This window comes from Carassius auratus, unplaced genomic scaffold (genome assembly GCF_003368295.1).
Source record: "Carassius auratus strain Wakin unplaced genomic scaffold, ASM336829v1 scaf_tig00035191, whole genome shotgun sequence".
Classification (NCBI taxonomy): domain Eukaryota; kingdom Metazoa; phylum Chordata; class Actinopteri; order Cypriniformes; family Cyprinidae; genus Carassius; species Carassius auratus.
Genome location: NW_020526210.1, coordinates 20883 through 43855, shown reverse-complemented (window position 1 = coordinate 43855; position 22973 = coordinate 20883). Strand labels below are relative to the sequence as shown.

At 39.6% G+C, this 22973-nt stretch overlaps 1 protein-coding gene across 1 annotated transcript; it reads right to left on the bottom strand.

Moving 5' to 3' along the window:
- Positions 1-1522: 1522 nt before the first annotated feature.
- LOC113081883 (E3 ubiquitin-protein ligase TRIM7-like) lies at positions 1523-16235 on the bottom strand. The gene is made up of 7 exons (XM_026253783.1): positions 16163-16235; positions 13322-14087; positions 12361-12450; positions 3716-3928; positions 2665-2812; positions 2183-2209; positions 1523-2069 (listed from the first exon to the last, which is right to left on the bottom strand). Exons 2-7 carry the CDS (start codon positions 14084-14086, stop codon positions 1534-1536), a joined length of 1779 nt encoding a protein of 592 aa, XP_026109568.1. The 5' UTR covers position 14087; positions 16163-16235; the 3' UTR covers positions 1523-1533.
- Positions 16236-22973: the final 6738 nt, after the last annotated feature.

The following is a 22973-nucleotide window of genomic DNA, read 5'->3' as shown; positions in this document are numbered from 1 at the left end:
GATCCCCTGTAAAGACCTTGTCTCAGAGGAGCACCAGGACAAGACCACAGGAAACAGATGATTCTTCTGCACAATCTGACTTTGCTGCAGCCTTGAATTGAACTACTGGTTTTGTCTGGTCAGTTTGTCTGTACTGTTTTCTTAATGAATGTTGTTCAGATGCTTTGTATTTTGTTTAAAGCGCTATATAAATAAAGGTGACTTGACTTGATACACACAAACACACACACATGCACACACACACATATACACAGCTGTTCCCCATTGTCACAGACTATATAGTCTTGTCTCACCCACCAATCTGCCTGGCTGTGTTGTTAATGTTAGTTCTAATTGTGATTTTTGTGTATTAATGGCTATTCATGTTGTGCATTTCGGCTGCGTCTGCTCTGGTCCCCGTGATTTGTTTTCCATTTGTTTTTGCCTGGTTGGCATTTTTGTTTCAGTTTATTGAAAAAGAATTTCTTCCCTGCACTTGGACCCAGACCCTGTTCTTTCCATGGTGCCGTCTCTCCCGAGCCGTGAAACTTCAGGATATTTTACTCATACACATTTCTAGGGGTGCCAATTATTGTGTCCAACGAGTGTTTAAGAAAAACCTTTACTTCATAATTATATTTCCCCTTTTTTGAGGATCAGTGGTACTTATTTATGTAAAGTACATATTGGTATCAGATGCTCCAAACACAGACACAATCACTAGTTCTACCAGAAAGACTCGGAGAAGATATTGAAACAATTCATACATTTATTTATGACCCAGCAAGCTGTATGTTTGTATTTGGCGTAGGCCCCATTAGTAAATAGCTGTCCGAGGGTACGGATTCAGTATTTCCTGCCTGAAGATGAAGGCAGGGGCGCAGCCGACCCCCGTGACGTTTTAGGAGGGACCATCCTGGTGGTGGTGGGATGGTTGGAGGGGAAGAACATCCTGTGGTGGTAAGGGAGATGGAGAGAAGATGCTTGTTATTGTTGAGGGAGGAGCCAATCTTGGTGGTGGAGGGGTGGGTGGTGGCGAGTGACGTGTTCAGCATCTGCAAACTCAGACAAGTGTAAGCACAGGTTCTTTTATACTTCTATTATTAGAACGTGATTGGACGATTGAAAAGGTAATAGGTGACGCTAACAATTGAGTCTTCCTGGCAGAACTTATGCTAAAGCTTCCATTTCTGACACTGATGACATCAACCTGCCTTGAGATCGCTGAGTCTCCACACAAATGCAAAATGTTTTCCTTTTTCACTTGTATTTTGCTGTGTAGTTATTCTGAATTGAGCCGCACAGTAGTTTATATGCAGAAGACTTGTGGTAAGAATAATATCTGCAGTGACTTTTTTTGCAATGTTTGTAAAAAAGAACACTGTTTAAAATTATCTTGAATTTATTTTGTTAAAAATAATTACATACAATTGAAAAGTAATATCACTAAAATACAAAGGTTTTTGCGAATATAAAAGGCTGGGACAGTTCCTTAACAGCACATGCATATTTAATGTTTTGAGATGTTATATATATCAGGGAAAACACTTTGTCTCAACTGACAGTTGAAATTATAAGTGGGTTTGAGTTTTTACCTTTATCATTATGGCCAGGGCCAAAATATGGATAGAGTTTCTCAGTGAAAGTCTGAGCAGTGAAAGAGTAGATATGAGATCTGGAGCCCACATCATAAAAAGAGACCAGACCCTCCTCATAATCCACAAACACTCCCACAGTCTCAGGTGTCCTTCTGTTAGAGAAACCGACTGCTGGATTATCACAAGCTATATACTGCCTCCGATTAATCAATACCATAGACCAGAGCCCATCCTCAGGACTCGGACTAATGTCCCCCTTCCTGTTAATGGATTCTCTGGCCACTCCTGCACTCCACCCAGTCTTCCCCTTTACCTGAACCTCATAGTAAAATCTGCCTGAACTGAATCCCTGCTTTGCCAGAACACAATAGTCATCAAATCTCTTTGGGTTTTCTGCGACGTTCTGCGTATTGTCTCCATGACTGACTTGTTTCCCATCATCAGACAGGATTAGACATGGATTCGCTGTATCAGGATCCAGAATCAGATCCACTAGATGAGAGATCAGACATTATCAATCAACTTCAAAACAAATATTTTCATATGTTTATAAAGCAGATTATAAATGATTTAAAGTGTATTGGAGAAAATCAGATACACTGTACCTGCATACTTCTGAGCCCATCCCAACCCTGTGAACACACATGACAATATATCAGATAAATATTTATTTATTACTGCGCTGCGTAATATCATTGCGCCTGCTGCATTTGAAAGATCTGTTATAATGCCACTCTGTGTGGTCGTCACCAGTCTATTAAAATGCATGACATATTAAAGTGTCTTTAGTGTTTCCATGTCCACAGATATTGACGGGCTGTGACGTCATTGGCAGGCGACACAATGACACTATGGACACGGTCCGTGTCACTAGTTAAAATTGCTTACTTATCTGGATTTAAACATTCTTTGAAACATTTGAGATAATGTACTGTAAGTACACAAGTCAGCAAAATATATAACACTGTTATTGTGCTTTTTGGATATTTAAATACAAAAATATTACACATTGTGCCTTTAAGTCATAACCAACAGTTTTTTCAAGGATACTCCCAAAGACAGGTATTGTGACATACCAAAGACATACCTGATTTACTGAGTTTTTTAGTTAGTGCCGTGTGTGTTTTCTTCAGTTGAGTCAGAGCTCTATGCAGAGGGAGCACATTCACATCAGTATCAATACTGATCTCAGTCTCGTTCTTGGTGTGTGAATGACTGTGCGGGGATGAGAACATCTACAGCAGGAAGAAGAGTTTTTTTAATTGTTAATTAAATGTTTCATTTATTCATTTGATACAGGAGCTTTCAACCACAGTTAGGCAAGACACCCAGGTGATTAGGGTATCCAAAGTATGGATACCAGCTTCGGTTCCCTAAAGAACTGTAAATATCATCTGTATTATACGTTTTCTGAAATATTTAAATATGCAAATGATGCATTGTCTAAATAAATATACACCAAATTGCATTAATACCCAGAACAGAAATCTAAGGAAATAAGATTTCCAGAATAATTTTTTTTCCATGCTTTAGAATAAAATGTCATATAAAATCAGGAATATGGACAAACCATCTGTAAAACCCTTCAGTTTATAGAAACAAAACTAACAAAAGTAATAGACAAAATTAGTACAACTTTAACTACAATTAAAATGAAAACAGTGGTAGATCATTGCGTTAGCAGCTTAAAAGGTTGTGGGTTCAATTCCCAGGGAACACACATACTGGTAAAAAAAATAAAATAATAATAATGTATAGCCTGAATCCACTGTAAATCGCTTTGGATGAAAGTGTCTGCTAAATGCATAAATGTAAATATAAGAAATATAATAACAAAAGTGAATTTAATGTTATTAAGCTATAATAGTATCTGAATGATACTAAAATAAAACTGCTCAGTGAGAAAAAAAAAATCAGCCTTCAAACATAAAGAAAACAAAATTCTACAGATGCAAACAGATATTGCACTGATACCTTTTTTTGTCCCATTTAGCTACTGGGATTTTATTACTGATTCTTTCTATTCTGTATTATTTCCAAAAGCATAGAACCTAAAGTTAGATCCCATGTAGCTCATCAGATTTGTCAAAAGTCAAAAATTTTCTGCATTCTCAGTGATGAGACAGATGATGACAGACCTGTATGAGGTGCAGGTGATCATCAGTGTGTGAGATCTTCTTCAGATCAGTGATTTCCTGCTGCAGCTCTTTAATGAGATCTTCAGCCTGTTTCTCTGCTGCTTTCTGCTGTTCCTCCATCATCTTCAGCAGCTCAGACTGACATCTCTCAATGGAGCGGATCAGATCAGTGAAGAGCTCAACACTGGCTGATTTCTCTTTCTCCATGTTCCTCTGATAAATGAGAATAGTTATCAGGATGTTATGTGTTTACATGTACAATATATTTAAATGGTGCGCTCAAAAATGAAAATGTTCTCATCTTCTATAGACTATGTGTTATGTCAAATGTATTTTATATATTTAATTCAGAACCTCAGTTAATCTGTGTAGGCAGTTTAGGGATGATAAAAGGATTGATGCCATTGACTGGCCCTCGAATTCCTCAGACCTGTCATTTGAGGACCTCTGGGAGATTATTTACCGGAGCATCTGAAGCAGCATTGTCAACTAAATATACCTAGACGGTGATCGGGACAAGGCCACAGAAACCAGATGAGTCCTTTGCACAATCTGACTTTGTTGCAGCCTAGAATTAATGGTTTCCTCTGGCCATAGGATAACAGCACATTATTTTGTCATACTATTTAATTCTTTAAAGGGGGGGTGAAATGCTATTTCATGCATACTGAGTTTTTTACACTGTTAAAGAGTTGGATTCCCATGCTAAACATGGACAAAGTTTCAAAAATTAAGTTGTACGTTTGAAGGAGTATTTCTGTTCCAAAAATACTCCTTCCGGTTTATCACAAGTTTCGGAAAGTTTTTTTCAAGTATGGCTCTGTGTGACGTTAGATGGAGCGGAATTTCCTTATATGTGTCCTGAGGCACTTCTGCCGGAAGAGCGCGCGCTCCCGTATAGCAGAGCACTGAGAGCACAACAGACTTCACTGATCAGAGCGAGAGCCTCGCGAAATGTCACAAAAGGAGTGTGTTTTTGGTTGCCAGGGCAAGACAACCCTGCACAGATTACCAAAAGAGAAACAGCATTAAGGGACCAGTGGATGGAGTTTATTTTTACAGAGCATCAACAGAGTTGTGCAAGTGTTTGTGTTTGTTCCCCTGCATTTCGAAGATGCTTGTTTTACAAACAAGGCCCAGGTTGACGCTGGATTTGCACATCGTTTATTTCTTAAGGATAATGCAGTCCCAACGAAAAAGGGTCACGATCGTGTGTTGGAACCGCAGGCGGTGAGTAAAACTGCTTCAAATATCTCTGTGTTGTTAACTTAGCTATCAGCGCGTAAGCACATCAAGTAAACAACATGCGATGTTGTTATCAAACTGCACTTTCCACATGTACAGCTTAAAAAAATAAATAAAAAAAAAACAACAAAGTGGAACTTAGTCGTTTTCCAAAACCGCTAAGCAAATATATACAGTTTCAGTACATACCACATAGAGAAGCCTTTGCTGATGCTGATCTTGGTAAATTTCAGCCTCTGGATCTGTGTCACAGCTTCCAAACGCTCTCAACACAAAATCCTACTCGCGCTCGTGATTCTTTAGCTCTGCCCATACGTCACGCCTCTAGGCGCTCTTGTTTTTCCGGGAAAAATCGGTACAGACTATCTTTCTCTTATGAATATAATAAAACTAAAGACTTTTTGGAGTTATGAATGATGCAGTACTACTCTATAGGTACTCAAGATTAACAGGATATTGAGTGAAAACGAGCATTTCACCCCCCCTTTAAAGTGGAAGTGAAGCATTCAGCTAAGTTAATTTTATTTAGTTAAGTGATTTCCACTTTGATTAAAACATATGTAACAAACATGATTAATGTAAAAATTTTAAAGAAAAAACAATGTTTTTTTATAGCTTTTGAAGCAAGGTCGCTGTCATCTTGCAGTACCACTGCTTGTAACGTTACGGGGTCCGATGGCCAGTGCAGTAATATAAGCATGTCTTGACATTTTGAACACACAAATGTTAACACACAAATAATTTTCACCATAATTTGGATGAATATTCAACATCAAACTGTCAGGACCGTGAAGAAGGAGAACTCAAATGCAGGGGATACGTGCAACAGTTTATTGGATACAATAAAAAAATCCAACGTAAAAAACTACTCTGTAGGCCGTCTGTACAGACACCTGCGGACACAGGCTGTGGAGACCACCTCTGGTGCAATGCCCAACAGGATGTGGAAACGAGACAGAGGATCTCGGGCCAATGGCCAACCGCAAGAACTCCTCATCTATGCGTCCTGAGCACAGCAGCCAAAAAGGTAAGGAAATAGACACACAGCACAAGCACAATGACAACACAAAATCTACTGACAGCAAGGGACAGACACAGCAGGGAATATATGGGAGAATAGGAACAAACAACAGGTGAGGGCAATGATTGCGCAGGTCGCGAGCTGCAGAAAATGATAGGACACAGACAACAGGGAAGCCGATGAAGTACCCTGAACCGTGACAGTGACGCCTCCTGGCATCCCCGGAGGACTCACCATGACGCAGATGCAATTGGTCAATGAGAGCGCGATCCAGGATGTCACGAGCCGGAATCCAGCATCTCTCCTCCGGACCATAACCCTCCCAGTCTACCAGGTATTGATAAACTCTACCCCTCCATCTCACATCAAAGAGCCGACGTACCCTATAAGCCGGAGACCCCTCGATGAGTCTAGGAGGCTGAGGGACAGAGGTCGGGCTGAAGGGTGGAGCGAATAACAGGCTTTATCTTGGAGACATGAAACACCGGGTGGATATTCTTAAACTGGGGGGTTAAATTGAGTCGAACCGACAACGGACTGAGCACCTTAGAGATGGCAAACGGTCCAATAAATTTGGGTCCCAGTTTATGTGAGGGGAATTTGAGAGTAATGTCCTTGGAGGAACATGTCCTCCAAGGAAATGTCTTCGAGTGGAGGTGAGATCTTATAGAGGGGAGATCTTTTTCATTGGCTAAAATTTCGAATGAACCGCCTGTAAAAATTGGCAAACCCCAGAAATCGCTTGACCGCTCTATGACTATCTGGGGTGGGCCAATCAACTGCTTTTACCTTGGCAGGATCCATTCAGATTCCCTCTGGTGAAAGAATAAATCCCAGGAACGGAACTGACCGTGCGTGAAACTCGCACTTCTCCACCTTGGCGAATAAATGATTCTCAAGCAGCCGCTGGAGCACTCGCCTGATGTGTTGGACATGGTCGCGCTTGTTCTGGGAGAAGGTCAGGATGTCGTTGAGATAAACAAATAGAAACCGGTCGACCATGTCTCTAAGCACGTCATTGACAAGTGCCTGGAAGACCGCCAGAGATTTAGAAAGTCCAAAGGGCATGACCAAATACTCAAAGTGCCCAGTGGGGGTGTTAAAGGCAGTCTTCCATTCATCCCCCTCCCTTATCCAAACTAGGTGATAAGTATTGTGAAGGTCCAACTTCGTAAAGATGGTCGCCCCCTGCAAGAGCTCGAAGGCTGATGACATCAACATTAAAGGATAACAATTCTTAACCATGATGTCATTCAAACCCCGATAATCTATACAGGGACAGAGCGATCCATCCTTCTTCCCCAATAAGAAGAACCCCGCCCCAGCCGGAGAGGAAGAGGGCCGGATGATGCCAGCTGCCTGAGAATCATTGATGTACTTCTCCATGGCCTCCCTCTCAGGCCCGGAAAGAGAGTAAAGGTGCCCCCTAGGTGGAGAAGTGCCAGGCAACAGATCTATCGCACAGTCGTACGGGTGGTGCGGAGGAAGAGATGACGCTCGGGACTTACTGAAAACCGCTCTCAAGTCATGGTAAGCCTCCGGTACATTCGCCAGGCTCAACGGCTCCTCCTGTAACACAGAACAAGACATAACAGGGGAAAACGCTTGACCCAGACATTGAGATAAACAAAAGGAGCTCCATGCCAGAACAGAATTAAGAGTCCAGTCAATGTGAGGGTTATTTTGGACTAACCATTGGTGTCCTGAATGAGGAGAAAACAAATCTCCTCACAATGATTACCCGAGAGGGTGAGAGTAATACACCTGGTGGAGTGGGTAATTCTGGTGAGATGGGTGGTGCACAGAGTCCTGGCTGAAATGGGCTCAGCCAACGGAACTGATGGAACACCGGGCAGCCAGCTCAATGTCCATAAAATCACCCTCTGCTCCAGAATCGATCAAAGCTGACACCTGGTGAAGAGATTTATTAAATTGTAGAGAGTCTCGTCAGAGGCCACGCCCTTCTGATGCCGGGATCGGAGAGCAATCTGGTTGCCCACGTGGATGGCAAGGTCGATTAAACCATTGAGGCTGGGTGGCAGTTTGAGAGAATAAATTTCATCCTTGATGTAGTCTGCCAGCCTGTGAAGAAAATGATCCCACTGTGCTTTGGCATTCCATCCGCATGATGCAGCGAGAGTGCGGAACTCTATGGAGTAGTCCGACACAGACTGACCTCCCTGTTGCAGCAAAGTTAACGCCCGTGCTGCCTCCGTCCCAAGCACTGAGCAATCAAACACCTTGGGGAGCTCCTCTGAAAACTCCTTAAACGAGCTTCAATACTTATGTTCATTGTCCCACATGGCTGTTCCCCATTCTCTCGCTCGTCCGATTAAAAGCATGATGGTGAATGCCACCCTAGATCGCTTCATGGGGAAACAAGACAGCTGGAGTGAAAAAGTCAGCAGACATAATGATAAAAATGAACGGCATGAATTGGGTTCAGTAGAGTAAGGAGCAGGTGGATTGAGACGAGGCTCAGCATGACGGAATACCATTGTCTCTGGCTCGGATGGGTGTTGCGCAACAGGAGTCGCAGGAGGAACAATCCGAAGCCGATCAAGCCGCTCAGTTCAGAGCAACAGTTCAGAGAAGGCGTGAGGAGAAGTGGTGATATCCTCCTGCTGTCTACCCAGCAGCGTGCATTGCTGTCTGAGGATTCATAGGACATCGATCTCCTCTGCTGAGTCCATGATGGTCAGTAGATTCTGTCAGGACCGTGAAGAGGGAGAACTCAAATGCAGAGGATACAAGCAACAGTTTATTGGGTACTAAGAACTCCTCGTCTATGCGTCCTGAGCACAGCAGCCAAAACGTAAGGAAAGGGACGTAAAGTACAAGCACAATCGATAATGACAACACGAAATCTACTTTCAACAATGGATAGACACAGCAGGGAATATATGGAAGAATGGGAACAAGTGAAAATGACAGGACACAGACAACAGGGAAGCCGATGAAGCACCCTGAACTGTGACACAAACTGTTTATATGCTAAATTTTGATCGTGATATCCCAAACATTGCTTTTTGAGGCGCAACGTGATGTAAACAAACAATGGTTCATACTATATATAATTCATTTAGTATTTTATTGTAATGTCAGAGCATTAAGACATATGCAATACATTGATTGGTTAACATGTTGTGTGTATCATATTTTATGTTCACCTGCAAATGCAATTAATGTTCCTGCTATTAACAGGACGTGTTTAACTTATCCCCTCTCTGAAAAATCGGACCAGTGCTACTTCCTCAATAAAGTTCCTTGGCAAACAAAACGTTCATCTGCAATGACCTCATCTCTTCAAACAATTTGGACGTTTTCTTCATGACTGAATCCTGGATAAAATCAGTCGATCCAAGTCCTCTTTCTGAACTGGCTCCTCCTGAGTATGAATTTTTTAATACTCCCTGGTTAACTGGCCGGGAGGGAGACTCATGACTAAATAAATTTCACTGCCACTCATCTCCCACAGCCATCTTTAGTAGTTTTAAGGTTCAAAAAATTCACCTTAACTGTCCTCATCCCATTTTATTTTTGTAAATTTATTAACTTTATAAATGAGTTTTCTGGGCTCCTAGCGTATGTTTTGATCAGATATGATCCCATTTTAATACTTGGTGATTTTAACATTCATGTAAGCTGCTCTGCCAATGCCTTAGCAAAGGAATTTCTAAATCTACTGTCTTCCTAGAATGTTACTTAATGGGTAAATGGTCCTACACTCTGTCATGGTCATACGCTTGATTTAATACTGACAACTGGTCTGTTTGTGGCTGACATTGACATCTGCAACACCCCACTTTCTGATCACAGACCAGTGCTCTATTCCACACTTTTGCCTGCTCCACCAATAACCTTACCACGTCAAGCATAGTGGTCTCGCACATTGACTTCTCACTTCAATCACGTCTTCTCTGAACTGTATTTGGGGACTGAATATTAACCTGTTTCTGATCTTGCTTCATCATATCCAGATGTTGACGAGCATTTTCAGTCTTTTAATAGCAAATGTTCAGAAGTCTTTGATCTTACTGCACCTCGAAAGATCATTCATCGTCAAAAGATGTCATAGCCCTGGGTCAATGACTATATACGATCACTACGACAGCAATTTCGATGGAATGGATAAATGGAAGAAAGACAGGCTTCACATATCATTTGAAATGTTGAATGTTTCCTTACAGAATTTTCTCTGTTCTTAATCCCTCTGTTAAGCCGCCTTCTGCTTGCTCTTTTTCTAAGTGTGAAAAATTTCTCAATTTCTTCTCCAACAAAATCAATACTACTCGAGCTCACATGTTTACCTCGATACAACCTGTATCCGATCTCTCTTTTCCCCATTCAAAGTGTAGAGAATTTATGCTGATTTCTCTTCAGACATGTAAAGAAAACGTGTTAAAATTGAAACCCACTATTTCTCCCCATGACATCCTTCCACCACGTTTTTTAAACAGGTCTTTAAAACAGTCGGTCCAGACATTTTATGTATTATTAATAATTCTCTTTCAACAGGCACAGTCCCAGCCTGCATTAAACACACCACTGTGACCCCATTCTCAAAAAAAAAAAAAACTCACTTGAGGCAGCCAATTATGCAAACTATAGACCCATCTCTTAATTGCCGTTCCTATCCAAAATCTTTCATTTATACTGTTTTCGTTCAGTTGCAAAACTATTGCAAAGCAACTCCATCTCTGACATTTTTCAATCTGGTTTTAAAACTTGTCTGCACTCTTGAAAATGTTTAATTATGTTTTATTACCACCGACGCTGATGATACCATGGCTTTATAGTGCTGTTAGACTTAAGTTCAGCCTTTGACTTTGTGGACCACTGGATTCATTTATCCTGACTTGAATGTTCGTTTGGCTTATCTGGCACAGTTTTGAAATTTCAATCCTTCCTGTCAAATAGAAGGTGCTTTTTCATCCTCAATGGCTCAGCTTACTTGTGGTGTACCCCAGGGATCAATTTTAGCACCATTCCTATTTTTGCTGTATATGCTACCTTTGGGATCTATTAGTAAATTTTCACCTTGATAATAGCTTCAAATTAGACAAACAAATTAATACAATAGTAAGTACCAGTTTTTATAATCTTAGTCGGTTACCCAAAGTCAAACCTCCCTTACGAAAAATAACCATGGTTTTATTATAGTAAAACTGTAGTAACCCATGGTTTTTTGGCGTATTGACTGCCATTTGTAAAACCACAGATTTACTACAAATACCATGGTAAAACTATGGTTAATATAGCAAAACCATGGTTAATTTGTGGTTACCATGGTTTAACTACAGTAACCATGGTTTTTTGGTTTTATTTGTAGTAAAACCATGGTTAATTTTCGTAAGGGCTAACCTACACGATTTGTCTGTTGTATGTTGGGTTACCTCTCTCTTCAATCTCTCATCTTCAAATGGTCCAAAATGCTGCTGCCCGCCTACTCATGTGTAGTCACAAACGAGACAATATCACACCAATTTTATGTTAAATGCATTGGCTACCAGTCTGGTAACTGATTTCAAAATTGAATTGTATTGAATTTACCCCAAACCAGCAGTTTCCCGACTTCTTCAACCCCTAATAGGTCTTACTGCTCAGCCCCATCGCCGTATATGCTGTAGTGCATAGGCAATTGCACTTATTATGGACTTTACATTGCTTTCAAGGTCATCATCCTCCATTTCAAAACAAGCATATGTTCAAAATGTAAAGAAATGCATATATTACTGCACTGGTCAATTGGAGCGAACCAACCCCGTGATGTCACATGCAGTGGTACTGCAAGATGGCAGCGCCCTTGCTCCAAAAGCTATAACAAAACAACCCTTTTCCTTTAAAATGGTTACATTTAATCATGTTTGTTATATATATATATATTTTATTAAAGTGAAAGTTGTTTTCCTAAATAATGCAAGCTTGACTGACTGCTTCATTTCCACAAGCTGATTAGACCCAATCTAAATTGTAAAAAAAAAAAAAAATCACTATATAAATAATGGTGACTTGATTTGACTTGATGCCCTGATCTAGGTCTGGCAGGAGATACCCCAGTACATCATCCTCCATCTCATTAGGATAATGTCTAGACATTGTCAGGAGTGGGAGCCTATTACTTCATGGGTGGCTTGCAAATTCATGCAAGCCTGTAAATACTTTGATTTTGATTTTGAATGCAGCCCTCACTGGGTTGATGGTTTTGCATTCCAGTGACAACTGTCACATAATTTTATTCTCAACAAATTATACAATGTGTATAAGATTTTACACTTGGTATAAATGTGTGATTTAAGTGTCCCCATAATTTTTTGAGCAATATATTATAATGCATATCAGTTTTACATTGTACTTACATTTTACATTTTACACTTACTTTTCGCAGTTCTACTGAGTGTTGGATCTCTTGAATCTTCTTCATTTTGTTCTGGATCATCTGCTGCACGTCTGTTTTTTTCTTAACCAACTGATTGTACATAAACAGAAGAAGACATTTATGACTGAATTTAGCATTCCATCTTTTGACCAATTTTTTTTTATTTGAATATAGAAACCATTTAAAAACCCCATGAATTCAAAATAGTTGTTTTGTATCTTTGAGCGTGCTTTCACATTTGGTTCAATTGCTTGGTCCGAACCTGGGTTTGATTGCTAATACCATTTGTCAGGACTGTAATAAAAAGTGTTCAAAATGAATGCGGGAGTCACTCTCTGTGGGCAGACATTTTATATGTATATCAAGTGCTGTCAAATTATTAATTGCAATTAATTGCATCCAAAATAAAAGTTATTTATATATATATATATATATATATATATATATATATATATATATATATATATATATATATATATATATTTCAGAAAAATATGTTGTTTATATATTCAATATGTTTATTTATTTATAATATAAATTATATGAATAAAAAAATAGACATGTAAATAAATGTACATATTTTAAAAATATACATTGCATGTATGTGTATTTAGAACTTCATTTGGACAAATTTAAATGTTGATTTTCTTAGTATTTTGAGTTTTTTTTTTTGCACCCACAGATTCCAGGTTTCCAATAGTTGTAGAGCGTCAGTCATGGTAATCAGGAAAACTAGTGAGTTTTACACTTAAATACATATTTTGACCAATTCATACATCCTTAATAGCAGTTCACTTCCATGATTTAGTAAGATTGTGTTTAGAAAAAAAACCTACAGGAATTCACATGAACCATGCCCCAGACCCCCTTTTTATGTGGACTCTGAGGGACATGTTCTTCAACATGTCAGTGCACAAGAAAGAAGCATTTCATTTGTTCTTTAAAGTGTTATGTTTATAACCTTCTCTCGATTCTCCTCCTCTATAGGAACAATGTTGTGAGTCCTGTGGTCTCCTTCAGTGCAGGACAGACACACACTCGTCTGATCATCTCTGCAGAACAGATCCAGAGGTCTCTGGTGTTTCTGGCATATATAATCCTCCAGATTTTCCACAGCGTTGATCAGTTTGTGTTTCTTTAGACGTGGGACTCTGTGATGGGGCTCCAGATGAGTCTCACAGTAAGAGCTTTGACACATCAGACAGGACTTCACGGCTTTCTGCTTTCTTTCAACACAGATGTCACAAAACACCTCAGATCCTAGATTGAGCTTCTCCTGAAAGTGTTGCACAACACTCTCATCATTGTACTCAGGGATGCCTCTATGGTTTCTGGGCCCTGTGGATATCATATTGACTTGAGCCCTCTGTAGAGATTGCATTCGTGGGAGCGGTGGTTGGTTTCTCCTCTTTAGAGACCGGATACGGGGGAGCGGGACCGGGACCGGGGGTTTGTTTGTCCACTTCGGTAGAGATTGTGTTCGATGGAGCGTGGGTTGGTTTGTCCCCCTCACTAGAGGTTGCATTCTGGGATCCATGAGATCAGGTCTTCTGCTGAATGTTTCTTTACAGATTGGACAGAAGCAGGTCTGTGTGCTTGTCCAGAACTTGTTCAGGCAGGTTCTGCAGAAGTTGTGTCCACATGGAGTGGTGACTGGATCAGTGAACACATCCAGACAGATGAAGCACTGGAGCTCATGATTAAGTGCACCACTGGAGCACGCCATGCTGAAAAGTTAAGTAATGACAATATACTGTAAGTATTCAATCTTGTAAACTGGTTTATCTTGTGGGTTAGCTTTGTGTAGTACGGAAGTTCTAAGCGGCCATGCATTATAATTTTTTTTCCTTTTTGTTTTCTCGTTATAACGACTTAATTTTCTCGTTATCTCGACATAACGAAGTTCGTTTTCTCGTTATAACGACTTATTTTTCTTGTTAACGATTACAACATTATAGAACAAAACTGAATTAAATTAGCCTATGGATTTTACATATACATCACATTTCTCATCAATATGGTTAACAATAAAGATTAGTAATAAGGAAAAGAAGCACATCAGCCTACATCGTTAAATCCCGTCCAACTGTAGATAAACAGAATACAGTGACGTCAACCTTGGTTTTGATAAGCAGTTATTTTATTACACAGAACGCGTTGGTGAAACTCATGCATCTAGCAGGAACTTAATACACAAAATATTCATATTGATTCAAGCATTTAACATTTATGAATTAATTTAATGTCAGTAATGAAGACTGCACAAATTATAGCGATCATGAGGAAGGTCCGCGTACAGTAAAGTGGATAGTGTACAACACCCCATCAGTTATATTCAGGTCTATAGTGCCACCTGCTGGCGCAGTTTTGTAACTTCTTAGAGAAAATTAAGTCGTTATAACGAGAAAACGAACTTCGTTATGTCGAGAAAACGAACTTCGTTATGTCTAGAAAACGAGAAAATTAAGTCGTTATAACGAGAAAACGAACTTCGTTATGTCGAGAAAACGAGAAAATTAAGTCGTTATAACCAGGGGCGTAGCAAGCTTTTCAAAAGTGTGGGGGATGGATGTGGTTTGTTTATAAACAATAAAAATGATGAACACATTGACAGAGGGGTACAAAATGCAGGGCTTAAAGTTCTCTGGCACTGTGTGGGATTTCCGGCTTGCAGCGTTTGGCTGGGGAAAATATAATCCTACATAAAAAAAAAAAAAAAAAAAAAATAAAAATCAGAAAAGGGGAGAAAAAAAAAAACGCCCACACAAAGCTTTTTCTCTGGTGGTATAAATAATGTAACAATTTACTGTTTTTAAACATTAAAATAATATACTCTTTTATTTCATAGTTCTTCAACAGATATGCAAACAATATCCCAATAATAGCAATTAGCATTAGTCTAAAAAACGAAATATAATACCGAAAACACTCGACATGTAAACAAAACGATTAACAGAACATCTTCCCAAACACATATCAAGCTTATTTAAAAACCTCTAAAGCATAAACACTCATTTAAAGTATCTGGAAAAGGGAGATAACCCTAAGTTCCCGCTTCCTCAGCACGAGCTGACCGATAACACCCCAAGAGAGGCGAGACTTAAGGCAGAACAGTCAATCATCAGCCGGTCACACTCAAAGCCGGTGTCAAGTTTGAGAGGGAGGGGGGAGGAGGCAGCCGCGCGAGCGCAGACACAGAGCGGCCAGAGAAACGGAGAAACGACTGTAGTAAGGGGTTTGTGCAAAGCTGCGGGAAAACTGCAGGAAATGTGCGGGTGTCGAACCCTCTCACCGGGAAAAGTGTGGGTGTTAAAACCCCCACATCAAGAATAAAAAAATATTATAATGCATGGCCGCTTAGAACTTCCGTAGTGTAGCTTCCCTTTTTGAAAAACTGAAAGTCAGTTCATGGTTATATTCATGCACATGTTTAACTGCATACAGTGAATTACAATACTGAAACTGAATATAATGTGTATAAAACGCGTGTTAACAACAACATTATAAAACAAGTTCCCTCCTATATATGAAAGACAACAACTAAAAGGGTTACATTTGATATTTTTTTAAATAATAAGCTTACAAAACTTACCTCACCGTACAATAAATACCTCCAGGTGTAATGTATTATACTATATTTGTTTTAATTGTAGTTTTTGTTGGACTTTATTGGTCCATTCGGTCTTAAGTTCATGTACTTTGTTTCTTAAATCTTTAGGTGTTGTCTTTAAAGCACACATAAAACCTTATAGTCAATACTAATATACTGATTCTACTTCAGTTCAAAACTTGGATCACTTACCTATTGATGAATATCAGATGCGATCAGTAGTTTCAGTGTTTGGGGTTGATGTTTTTTTTTTAAAAACTTCCAGCTCATCTGTTTAACTTAGCTTCACTCTCATTTAATTATTTGACTAACCTTCAGTGATGTCATAGAGCAGCTCCGCCCATAATCATGGTTTCTAATTTATCCCTGCTGAGTGAGTAAACACTTAAACTTGTTTTTAAATACATTTAATGACCTTTACCGCATTTATACACACACAAACTTGGTTTTCTGCAACGACACTACACTGTAATGAATTGCTGTAAAAATTACAGCATTATTTTACAGCCGCGGACTATTTTTTAATAATACAGCATATTGCTGTAAACTGCAATGCATTCTGGGGTCACGTGTAGGTCTGACAAAAATTTACAGAATTTTGCTGTAAATTTCAAATCTTCAGAGCCGCATCGTTAGTTTATAGTATATGAATGCATCTACATTCGCGGATTATATTGGTAACCCCAGATTCAAGCATCATCCGTCCGCGGGGCGCGAGGCAGAATTGCGCGGGGTTTCAGTAGCGCGGCCGCGTTAGGATTTCACACATCCTCCGGCGCTATAGCGGCCATGGGCAGAAAATCTCTGGAATCCTTCGTTATGAATGACGTGTTTCAGTGCTTATAGTTTATATTCACGGTAACTTCGTGTTTATCAGCACACTTCGTCGTGATTATTTTATGATGTAAAACAACTTTGCACAGGCAGTCATCTGTTAACACAGGCGCCGAAATAAAACGCGTTTCTAAAGCCTCGCGGTCAGTCAGGGCCGCTCACGGAGGACGTGTGTCATATAAATTCTCAGTGGTGCTCTTCCAAGAGGTTAACGTATGATGTAGATTTTTTTTTAGCCTTTGCTAACTTCAGGTAACGTTAATGTGAAAACTTTAAAAAATCTGTTTGATATAAAGTCTGCTTTGTATAGTTAGCCTAATTTATTACCTTAGGGCGACCAAATACTTTTTCCTTGAAATTATTAAATATGCTATTTATAGATATGTGTCTATATTTATGTCGTCAGGCAAATCTTGTGTGTATTTTGGCACAGGGTGCACAAAGGCACCTTATCAGTGCAGTGACACTTGAACAAATGAACTGATCATGCGCGACACTGACCAATAAACAAACGAGTTGTTTTATTGCGTCTATGACTTGAATCTTATCATCTGTTGTAGTGATGGGAAGTTCGGATCATTTTACCGAATCGGACTTTTGAGTCTCGTTCAGCAAAATGAACGAACCTTTTTTCGAGTCATTTCAAATGAACGAACAACCCAAAGGTTCAGGAAGAAAAAAACAAAGTGCTTGCAGTCTGTTTCACATTAGGAGGCATTTTGCTGCATAATCGATCCACCACAAACCATATGCAACTATGGAAGCTCAACTTCCATTAAATGGACTGAAAACGCTCAAGTAACGTTATAGGTCTCAAAACGCTTGCTCTGCACCAGTGGATACACACCATAGACAGTAAAAGAAATATGTGCATGTCACAGACTGTCCGGGCATGCATTTCCGCGTTTCAGAGATCCGCCTTTTACTTTCCGTCAACATTACATTAATTAACGTTTAGAAAATTGATTTTTGACATTTGTGAATCAATTAAGAATCGTCTGCTTATGCATTGCGATACATTTAAGAATCAAACTTTTATCCCACCCCTACTAAATATAGTATATAACGTAAATGTAAAAATCTGAAATACAAAAAAATAAGAATAATAATAAATAAAATGGTATAGGTATTAATTACTATTGTGATATTGATTGTTATAGGAGACACTTCGAAAGTGAGCACTGGATGCTGAGTATTGAAGGCGAGGTGGTGTGTGAGGGCACTCAGCCCAGTTTCCTGTCCGGCCTTGCCACTCTGTTTGCTGCTTATTACTTGTTTAATCTTGAGTACCAGGAGGAAGCAGTGTGTACCTTGGAGTTCATTCAAAGGTAATGGTTGAATTCTAACAACTTCAGAACCAGCATTTTATAGATAAGTTATATCAGAACATTCCTTTTAATAATGTTATGTTATAAGTGTTATTTCTGTTGAGGCCTTTAAAACAATGTGTCTTAACTCGAGAAGATAATATATTTGTCTCCCTATTTAACACCAGCAAGCTATTGAGTTAAATATGTTTTTTTTTTTATATTAGTGGACATCTCCATCTTTCTTGGAGGTCCTAAAACCGATCTTAATTACATATTGTCTGTTTCATGACCCTTTAGGTGCTTTGTGATACAGAAGAAAATGTGTGGCAGTCAACCCACATGTTGCCACTCTTCTGTGCAAATTCCAATGGAATTTCTGAAATGTAAGGATACACACACACCAAGATTGCGTCTTCCTTTTATTGTTCTCTATCTGCCTTTGACTGTACCTCTCATCCCTCTTACTCTCTTTGACTGTACCTCTCATCCCTGTATCTGTCACTAACTGTATCTGTCCTCCCCCTATTTGTTTCTGAAAGTATTATTATGTTTTGTAATATATCTAATGTATTGTCCTCTTTGCTCTTTTCAAAATTTCTAGTCACACTTTGAATCCTGGGATGGAACTTCATCTGGAGCATAATTGTTATTTGGTTGATTTTTATCTGTTTGATGGAAAGTTTGTATGACTTCTGCAAGTGCACGGCTCCTTCCGGTGAGTCATGCAGCACTTTTTTTTGTATGACTTGTTTGACAATATTGGTCTATTCTTTAATGATGAAAGCTATCTGAAAATGTCTTTGTGGTTTTTAAAGGATTAGTTCACCCAAAAATGAAAATTAAGTCAATAATTACTTATGTCGTTCCACACCCGTAAGATCTTCGTTCATCTTCACAACACACATTAAGATGTGGCTCAGTGAAGCCTGCATTTCTAGCAAGATCATTTCTTTTTTCAATGCCCAGAAAGCCTCTAAAACATTTAAAACAATTCATGTGACTACAGTTGTTCAACCTAAATATTATAAAGCGACTGTAAGAGCCATTTTGGTCTTATGTACAAGTACGTCCAGTAGGGGTCACTCTTGCTTAATTGTTCACAATATATAGGTGGGAACCTTCCTTCAGGTAGCAGGTGTTGCTGGAGGGAAGGTGTACACCGTTTTTGACCGCTACGCTAGGTTGTTTGTATGATGTAATGGTAAAATAAATCTACAACAATGAGCAATATTAACATCTTGTGTGGACATTCCATTTAATAGTAACCCAAGCATGCGCGTCCATTACAAGCACCATCCAGCATCCCTCAGCAGCTTAAAGTATTAGACTTGGCTGCTTACATTTAGTCCAAAACGCTTTATCAACCTAAAAGGAACTGTGTTTAGCCTATACGTGACTTTGGAGCTTCATAATTTGCTGAAGGGAATCAAGTAAATTGGAAGAGCTTTGCATTGACTTTACCAACGACCAAGGTCAGCTGAAATCGCATCTGTGGATTATACACGCACGTCTCTCCTTCTGAATTACGGACTATCCGTCAGCGCAACGAAAGATATCGGAGCTGTTCTATAAACGTCAGCAGAGGAGCTGTGTTTAAACAATGGCGCCCAACGTGAAGAGGTATGTTTAGTAGCGCTACTTATTGTTGAATGGCCATTTCATTTTGTGTGCACACATCATGGGACATAAATCCAATGCATTGGTCGTCAAAGAAAATAATTAACTTTGCGAACTAGTTTCAAATTGTTTCGATTGTGCTTTTGACTTTCTGTGTATTATGGAGACATCTGAAAGTGAACACAGGCCTATGGAAGTGCCACAGTTGAGTGCTTTAAATGACCTTGATGTTCAAATGGACAAAGAAAAACGTGTTGTGAAATTAACTCCTAAAGCATTTGTTGCAAAGGTTGAAACATTACAGAGTGATAGAAAGTCTGTGTTAATTAAAGCTACTAATTTAAGAAAAAATATGCAAGGTCTGATGCAACAAAGAAATGTAAAAGATGTACAAAGTGCTTTTGATGATCTTTTAAATTTGTGTGATGAAGCAAAAGGTATTCATGGTTTTTTGATGGGTATGTTACCTGAAAGTGAGAAGGAAAAACATGACATATGGTTTAAAGCAAAAATGATTGTGAATAATGATTTTATTGCTGAAGTCAAAATGTGGGTATCATGTGCTGAGAATGAAGTTAGGCCTACTTTAAATGAGGTCATGCATGACAAGGTTGATGATGTTGATCCACATGATAGTATTTCAAATGTTGGTAGTAAACGTTCAAGTAAAGCGAGTACATGCAATGAGGTCATGCATGACAAGGTTGATGATGTTGATCCACATGATAGTATTTCAAATGTTGGTAGTAAACGTTCAAGTAAAGCGAGTACATGCAGTAGTGTTTCTTCTGCAAGAGTTATAGCTGAGGCAAATAAGGCTGCACTGCTTGCTCGTATGGCAATGTTAAAGGAAAAACACGCTTTGGAGGAGCAAGAGCAGAAGATAAAGAGGAAAAAGGAGCAACTGGAGTTGAATGCAATGCTAGCAGAATCTACTGCTAAACTTGCAGTTTTACAGGCCTCTGAATGTCACAGTGTTTCTAAAGCCTCTTATAATATGCATTCTCAATTGGAAAAGGAAAGGGAGAAAGCTTCCTCAATTATATTGAATCCAATGGCAGAGGAGTTTCAATCTGCTGTATGTAGTAAAATGGAAACCCAAGTATCAGTAGTGGATCCTCCTTTGCCATCTTCTGTGCCGTATCAGGACATTCGTCAGCAGACGTGGCAGGAATGTACGGACTTAGAAAGATGGAGTTCCCAGCATATACTAGGAAAAACATCAGTTCAGTCTCATGGACCTCTTGCACCTGATAGGTTTTCTCAGCATGCATCAGTGCAACTTCATGGACGTCTTGCACCTGACAGGATTTCTCAGCATGCATCAGTGCAACTTCATGGACGTCTTGCACCTGATAGGATTTCTCAACCGACATTAGTTCAGTCTCATGGACATCTTGCATCTAATGTGATTTCTCAGCCACAAATCGAGTGTCAGGGTGGTGACATTGTCACCATAATGCAAAGACAAAATGAAATAACCGCAGCTCTTGTCCATCAGCAACGCTGCACATCTTTACCAGCCAGAGACATTCCCTTGTTTGATGGAGATCCTCTTCAGTATGTTTCATTTATTAGAGCATTTGAAAAGGGAGTAGAGGAGAAGGCAAGTCATAGTGATTGCTTGTATTATTTGGAACAGTTTACTAGGGGGCAGCCTAGGGAGCTGGTTCGCAGTTGTCTTCACATGACCCCTAACTCGGGCTATACCAAGGCAAAACAGTTATTGGAGGAACATTTTGGCAATAAGTATAAGATCGCCACTGCTTATTTAGAAAGAGCCTTGTCTTGGCCCTCAATAAAGGGGGAGGATGTTAATGCTTTGCAGTCTTATGCTCTCTTTCTGCGTGGTTGTTGCAATGTCACTGAGGAGCTGCAGTACCTTCAGGAGTTAGATATGCCAAGCAATATGAGAGTCATTATATCTATATTGCCTTTCAAGCTCAGAGAACGGTGGAGAGTTGTTGCACATAACATTCTGGAAACTACTGAATGCAGAGCTTTGTTCAAAGATCTTGTTCAATTTGTTGAAAGACAGGTTAGTATCCTAATGGATCCTTTGTTTGGTGATATTAGAGACTTGCCAACTAGCGTGAGGCCTGTTAATCGGTCAAAGCTACGTCCAGAAGGTAGAGTTAAAGGAAACATCTTTGCCACTACCGTTGCACCTGTGGAATCTGGGGAAACTACTAAGAACATGAGAAGAGAATTGCCATCAAATAAATCTAAAGTAATTCCATTATGTTTGTGTTGTGCTAAGCATCATGTATTGGAGTTCTGTCCACAATTTGAAAAGAGGAAGCATAGGGAAAAGATGGAATTTCTAAAGGAGAAAGAGCTTTGCTTTGGTTGCTTAAGTGCTGGGCACATGAGTCGTAACTGTGGCAAGCGGTTGACTTGTAGGATATGTAGTCAGCACCATCCCACTGTGCTTCATGTAGACAGAAATACAGCCAACTACAACCGAGCTTCCAAGGAGTCAGAGGCACACAAGTTCTTGGGATCGACTGAAACATGTGGTCATACAGGGGCTGGAAAGGATCGCTGTCTTCTTTCTATCTTACCAGTTCAAGTCAAGGCCAGTAAAGGAGATCATATAATCCAGACGCATGCATTCCTGGATCCTGGCAGTTCGGCGACCTTTTGTACAGAAAGCCTTATGCAGCGGCTCAATCTTTCTGGTAGAAAAACTCAGTTTCTGTTACAAACTATGGGACAGGAAAGAGTTGTACCTGCATACATACTTTCAGGTTTGGAAGTATCTGCTATTAATGGTAGCATCTTCTATCAGCTTCCACAAACACTTACACAGAAACAAATGCCCGTAAGTTCTGATAACATTGTATCTAAAGGAGATTTGTCCAAATGGCCTTACTTGGCAAAGGTTAAAGTTCCCCGTATAATGGCTAACGTTGAGTTGTTGATTGGAAACAATGCTCCCAAGATGATGGAGCCTTGGGAAGTCATAAATAGCCATGGGGATGGCCCTTATGCTATAAGAACGGCATTAGGTTGGGTCATCAATGGTCCTTTTGAATGCAGGCAGCCTTGAGGATGAAGACTGTTCTGCAGTGGTTAACAGGATTTCTGTGTGTAGACTGGAGGAGATGTTGCTTAAACAATACAACCATGACTTCAATGAGTGAGCTGTAGAAGAGCAAGGATTGTCAAGAGAGGATATTAGATTCTTGGAGATTGCTGAGAGTTCTGTCAAGCTTGAGGGCAATCATTATACCTTGAAG